Source organism: Medicago sativa, chromosome 4 (genome assembly GCF_051527215.1).
Source record: "Medicago sativa cultivar Bolivia chromosome 4, Bolivia_mono, whole genome shotgun sequence".
Taxonomy (NCBI): Eukaryota; Viridiplantae; Streptophyta; class Magnoliopsida; order Fabales; family Fabaceae; genus Medicago; species Medicago sativa.
The window spans coordinates 79610520-79617804 of record NC_140752.1 but is presented as its reverse complement, the minus strand read 5'-3'; the positions used below and the strand labels follow the sequence as shown (position 1 = coordinate 79617804).

At 31.7% G+C, this 7285-nt stretch overlaps 1 protein-coding gene across 1 annotated transcript; it reads left to right on the top strand.

Annotated features, from left to right (window-relative positions):
• The first annotated feature begins 847 nt into the window (after nucleotides 1-847).
• On the top strand, nucleotides 848-2226 carry LOC146932368 (uncharacterized). Its single transcript, XM_085707753.1, has one exon. The coding sequence runs from the start codon at nucleotides 1162-1164 to the stop codon at nucleotides 2224-2226; it is 1065 nt and encodes a 354-aa protein (XP_085563879.1). The 5' UTR covers nucleotides 848-1161.
• The last annotated feature ends 5059 nt before the right edge of the window (nucleotides 2227-7285 follow it).

Sequence of the window (7285 nt, the reverse complement as noted above, 5' to 3'; positions counted from 1 at the left end):
ATCATCCTACTTCTTTCTCTCTTGATTTACTTAGTTTATAAAGTAGTAACTTATATTATCTTATTATTTCACTAATATCATAAAATAAGTATTTAAATATCTAAATCTTTAACACGTTATCAGCACGATCGTTTCTACCGGAAGTTTACACTACTGCTAGGTATGTTATCTATTCTGATCACATTAAAATCATTACTTAATATTGCTATGTATATCATTTATCTTTATCATATTAATATTATTATTATCTGCCCCGGTTATAGAAAACTGGCAATTTGTCAAGTGATTTATAACTAGAGTGGCTATTATTATTATTATTATTATGGAGGTCTAAAAACCTCATCTAATCTAATTTTTATTTTCATGCTTAATGGAGGTCTAAAAACCTCATCTAATATAATTTTTACTTTCATGCTTAATGGAGGTCTAAAAACCCCATCTAATATAATTTTTACTTTCATGCTTAATGGAGGTCTAAAACCCCATCTAACTTTTATATTTAATGGAGGTCTAAAACCCCATTTATAATATTGATTCATGAGACATTATTAAATATAAATAAATAAATTTAATATGATTATCATATATATTCATTTACCATATATGTTGTCTTGTGATTTTCTATACTACTCATGTGTCATAACTTAGATGATATTTAAACACTTAAAATATTTTTCTCATTATCCAACGTTAATGAATAGTAAAATCAATGGTCATGAACAGTGATTTCAACGGTTATGAACAGTGAAATCAACGGTCATGAACAGTGATTTCAACGGCTATGAACAGTGTATTTAACGGTAACAGTAACGGTCATTTTTACAAAACTCATTCTATAAATACATCACATTCATTCATAATTTTTACATCTCAAAATATTTACCCATACTTACAAAATGGCTAAAATCCTTTTACTATGCATCACTCTACTTGTGGTTATTGTGTTCTTCTTCTTTTTCACCCATATTGAAGAATTAGGAAAAGATTTTGTAGGATTAGCTATAATTAGCGTTTTACCATTATTAGTCTTAGCTTGTGTGATTACTTTTTATTTTCGTGGAGGCTTAGATTAAAATATTATCATGTTCTTGTAATCGTTGCTATTAAATAAAATGATATTTCTATTTTCGTCATAATATATATATATATTAAATCTTGATTATGTTCTTCTGTATTTTAGATATAATCATGTCAAATGTTAAGCACCAATTCAAAATTTTAAACATAACTGGAGACAACTACATAACCTGGAACAACAACTTAATTGAGTATCTTGCATGTGAGGGACTCGACAAGATTCTTGAGAGAGACGATTTGGGAGATGTCCCAGAGGAATTGGCAAAGAAAAAATCAAAAGTAAATCGTATAATCAAGCACCACATTGATGATGGATTACAAACAGAGTATTCGAATGCAAAAGATCCCAAGATTTTATGGGACAAAATTAAGGCAAGATTTGGGCATCAGAAGAAAGTCTTATTGCCCTCATTAATGGATCAATGGAACAAATTAAGGTTCCAAGATTATAAAACTGTTGTTGCATATAACTCTGTTATGCATCAAATTATTGCACAATTAGAATTTTGTGGCAAAACTATAACTGAAAAGGAAAAGTTGGAGAAAACATTCTCAACTTTCCATGCATCTCAAGTGATATTGCAACAACAATATAGAATGAGGGAATTTACTGAATACTCTGATTTGGTTACAGCTCTTCTAGTGGCTGAACAAAATAATGAGCTGCTCATTAAAAACCACCAGTTGCGTCCTACAGGAACAATGACATATCCTGAAATAAACGCCACAACTTTTAATCAAGGGCGTGTTGGTTATAATCGCCAAAGAGGACGTGGTGGCTATGCTCGTTTTGGTGGTCGTGGTCGAGGCAGAAGTCATGGTCGAAACCATTTTCGTGGTGGAGGCCGTGGAAGAGGTTATATGAATTACAGGCCTCTCAAATATGACCAAACCAACAAGAATCATCAAGGTAAAGGTAAAAGCATCCAGGAAGGTCCCTCTAGAAATCATGATGATCGTTGTTATAGATGCGGAAAGAAAGGTCATTGGTCTAAAGCATGTAGGACACCAGAGTACCTGTGTAAAAGATACAAAGAATCTGTTGATGGAAAGGAAAAGGAGGTTAATTTTAATGAAATTGAACCCAAGAATAATACTACATGTCTTGAGGTTGCTGATTTCATAGGAGAAGATATTAATATGGATTAACTAATGAATTAATATATATATATATATATATATATATATATATGTAATGTGTGTTGTGTATATTTTTAAGAATTTGCATGTTGTGTGACTATCTAATATTTTCATGATCTAAATAAAATAATATTGTTGAATATGTTGTATTATCTTACCCTCTCTTTTATTTAATCTTATTTTTATTTTAAGAAGGATAGAAATGGATCATGACAAAGATATTTGCATTCCAGACAGTGGAACTACCCATACGATCCTCAAAAGTAAGAAATATTTCACCAAAATATTTCCTACTAAAGGTGTAATAAACACAATCTCAGGTCCAGCAGATTTAATTAAAGGAACAGGTAATACTATGTTCATATTACCAAATGGGACGAAGTTTGTCATTAATAATGCTCTATACTCTCCGAAATCAAAGAGAAATTTGTTGAGTTTTAATGACATATATAGTCAAGGATATGATACTGAAACTACAACCGAAGGTAATATGAAATACATTAATATTACTACTAATATTTTGGGAAAGAAGAAAATTTTAGAAAAACTACCAAAATTACCTTCTGGATTACATTATACATATATACATGAAATTGAATGTAATTTAATGGTAAAAGAAGATCCCAAAACTATGACTTTATGGCATGACCGCTTAGGTCACCCTGGTTCAACGATGATGCGTAAAATAGTTGAAAGTACTCATGGTCATTCATTGAAAGGTTTAAAGCTTACAAAAGGAGATAGACCATGTGAAGCTTGTTCTCTTGGAAAATTAATAACAAAACATTCACCAGGCAAGATTCAGACAGAATCACCCGCATTTCTTGAAAGAATCCAAGGAGATATATGTGGACACATCCATCCACCGTCGGGACCATTAAGGTACTTTATGGTATTAATTGATGCATCTAGTAGATGGTCACATGTCTGTTTACTGTCAAGTCGTGATATGGCATTTGCAAAATTTCTTGCACAAATAATTAAATTAAGGGCACAATTTCCTGATTATACTATAAAGAAAATTAGACTTGACAATGCCGGTGAATTTTCATCTGAATCATTTAATAATTATTGCATGTCGATTGGAATTACTGTTGAGCATCCTGTTCCTCATGTACATACACAAAATGGTTTAGCTGAGTCATTAATCAAACGTCTTCAATATATTGCTAGACCTTTAATAATGAGAACTAAGCTACTAGTTACAGTTTGGGGTCATGCAATTTTACATGTTGCAGCACTCATACGTCTAAGGCCAAGTGCTGATCATAAACATACCCCTTATCAACTTGCAATTGGTAAAGAACCAAATATCTCTCATTTAAGAATTTTTGGTTGTGCAGTATATGTACCAATAGCTCCACCACAAAGAACAAAAATGGGACCTCAAAGAAGGTTAGGAATATATGTGGGGTATGAATCACCATCGATTATTAGATATCTTGAACCTTTAACAGCTGATGTTTTTCAGGCAAGATTTGCTGATTGTCATTTTGACGAAACAAATTTTCCAACACTAGGAGGAGAAAATAAACCATTGGAAAATGAAATAACATGGCATGTACCACATTTATTACATCTGGACCCATATAATAAATCATGGGAAGAAAATGTAAAGAAAATAGTACAATTACAAGATTTAGCAAATCAACTACCAGATTCATTTACTGATTTAAAAAGGGTGACAAAGTCACATGTACCAGCTGTAAATGTCCCATCTCGGATTGATATATCAAAACTAAATGATGTAGCAAGTACATCTAAGGCACGCTTAAAGCGTGGTCGACCTGTAGGTTCCAAAGACAAAAATCCCCGAAAAAGAAAAGGAACAGAATAGGTGAATATGATCGAAAGTGATCTTGAAAAGACACTAGATAGTGATAAATCTGACAATGAAAAGTGTGCTCTCGAAAAAACACAAGATGATGATAATGAGATCATTGATAATGAAACTGAAAATAAGAATGATCTCGAGATTTCAATTAATTATGTTAATACGGGAAATTTGTGGAGCCGAAAAGACATAAATATTGATGAAATATTTTCATTTTCCATTGCATGTGAAATTACAAATGAAAATGATGATCCCGAACCCAGATCTGTCAATGAATGTCAAAATAGACATGATTGGAAAAACTGGAAAGATGCAATAGATACTGAATTAAAGTCTCTTAAAAATCGAAAAGTATTTGGACCTATTGTGGCTATACCTGAAGGTATGAAACCTGTTGGGTATAAGTGGGTTTTTGTAAGAAAACGAAATGAGAAAAATGAAATTGTAAGATACAAGGCCCGTCTTGTTGCACAAGGTTTTTCCCAACGACCAGGTATTGATTATGATGTAACATATTCTCCTGTTATGGATACCATTACTTTTCATTATTTAATTGGTTTATCAGTATTTAATAATCTTGATATGTATCTTATGGATGTTGTTACTGCTTATTTATATGGCTCACTTGATAATGATATATACATGAAAATACCGGAAGGACTTAAGATGCATGATACATCAAAACCAAGAGAAATGTATGCAATTAAGTTGCAAAGATCATTATATGGATTAAAACAATCCGGGCGTATGTGGTACAATAGGCTAAGTGAATATTTGCTTAAAGAAGGATACGAGAATAATCCAATTTGCCCTTGTGTTTTTATAAGAAAAACAATATCCGGTTTTGTAATAATTGCTGTTTATGTTGATGATTTAAATATCATTGGAACTACTAAAGAAATTAAAGAAGCAAGAGAGTACTTAAAGAAAGAATTTGAAATGAAAGATATGGGGAAAACTAGGTTCTGCCTTGGTTTACAAATTGAGTATACTAAAAATGGTATATTGGTACATCAATCAAATTATACAGAAAGAGTGTTAAAAAGGTTTAACATGGACAAGTCGAACCCTTTGAGTACTCCAATGATGGGAAGAACACTTAACATAGAAAAGGATCCTTTTAGACCTAAGGAAGATAATGAAAAGGATCTTGGCTCTGAAGTGCCATATCTAAGTGCCATTGGGGCACTCATGTACCTTGCTAACTGTACAAGACCTGATATAGCTTTTGCAGTAAATTTACTGGCGAGATTCAGTTCATATCCTACAAATAGACATTGGAAAGGAATAAAACATATATTTCGATATATACGAGGTACATCTGATCTTGGTTTGTTTTATTCTAACAATACAAAACCAGTTTTGCTTGGCTATGCAGATGCAGGATATTTGTCAGATCCACATAATGCTAAATCACAAACAGGATATGTGTTCACATATGGTGGCACTACAATATCATGGAGATCTCAAAAGCAAACGCTTGTAGCAACTTCTTCAAATCATGCTGAAGTAATAGCCCTTCATGAAGCAAGCAAAGAGTGTAGATGGTTACGTTCGGTTTTGCAACATATCCAAGGAGCGTCTGGTTTAACAGTTGATAAAAATCCAACAATCTTGTATGAAGACAATGCTGCATGTGTTACTCAAATGAAAGAAGGTTACATCAAAAGTGATAGAACCAAACATATCCCTCCTAAGTTCTTCTCATTCACACAAGAACTTGAAAGAAACAAAGAAGTGGATATTCAATATATTCGTTCGAGTGATAATGTGGCAGACCTCTTCACAAAGGCGCTCCCTACATCAGTTTTCAAGAAGCACATACGAAATATTGGAATGCGTCATCTTCGAGTTCTTTAAAAAGGAACAACATGTGTTTAGTTGAGGGGGAGCATACTGTTGTACTCTTTTTCCCTTATTAAGGTTTTTATCCCAATGGGTTTTTCCTAATAAGGTTTTTAACGAGGCAACATATGTTTCAATCAAATTATCCTCAACAAGACTTCAATGGAGCACCATGATAGATATTTCAAAGGGGGAGTGTTATAATAAATTATATAGACATAATTATTATAGTTGAAATATAGACATAATTATTATAGTTGAAATATCTATCCAAATTGTCAACTTACAATAGTAAGTGATAATTATCTATTATCTAGGTAAATGTCAAATTAGAATAGTGAAACAAATAATTTCACACATGTAATAGTGATAAATTTAGTAGTATAAATACCACACTTTGGTTCATGTAAAAATACACCATTTTTGAGAAATCAAAATATATCATCCTACTTCTTTCTCTCTTGATTTACTTAGTTTATAAAGTAGTAACTTATATTATCTTACTAGTTCACTAATATCATAAAATAAGTATTTAAATATCTAAATCTTTAACAGTAACATTGTAATTCCATGGTTGAGAACAAAAGCCAAGTTTCTTTCTTATATGAGATAAAAAAAAAACATGGTCTATACTAAAACTGTTGCAAAAACGTCTAGCTTTTGTTGTTTCTTGTCCATAATCATCATATAGTGAACAGAATTTACATTCAAGTTGGATACCAAAGTCTCTTCATGATGGTTGATACCATCTAAAGCCACTCTGATGCAACAGGAAGAAATAGTTCTTTAGAGTAAAGTTGCATAAATCTGGTAAGAGAAATGATATTTTGACAACCACTTTTTGACAACTTTTGGATAACTTTCTCTCTCATACTCACATGATGTTGTTATTCTCTCTCTTCCTTTTTCTCTCTCCATTGTTTTTGACCAATAAGAAGTGAGAAAAACAAGGTTGTCAACAAAGTTGTCATCAAATGGATGTCAAAATATCATTACTCATCTGGTAATATGCTCCCTGTCTTTACTATAAAACTCATTTATAAATGGATATATTAAGAAAATTAGTTATAATTTTTCATAATTATTAATATCATAGAAGAGTTTTTTTTTTTTTTTTTACAAATTTCAGTGGTAAAATAAATAGAGAAATTTTGTAGAAAATATCATCAATACATGTAAAATTTTGAGGGAAAAAACTTATACTGAAGAACTAGGTAATCTAAAAAATTGGTAATAAGGGACAAATGGAGTAGTTGAAGCTTCACGCGGTATTTCTTGAAAGGACTAGGCTCCAATAATTTACTCTTCTGCTCATAAAAAACGTTTTAGCTTGAAAATTATATGGTTTAGGATACCAATCGGCAACATTTGTTGGTCTAAGCAGTAACG

What these genes read in the sequence shown, in the direction of transcription:
- LOC146932368 (XM_085707753.1), top strand. Translation starts at nt 1,162, where the DNA reads ATGTTCTTCTGTATTTTAGATATAATCATGTCAAATGTTAAGCACCAA.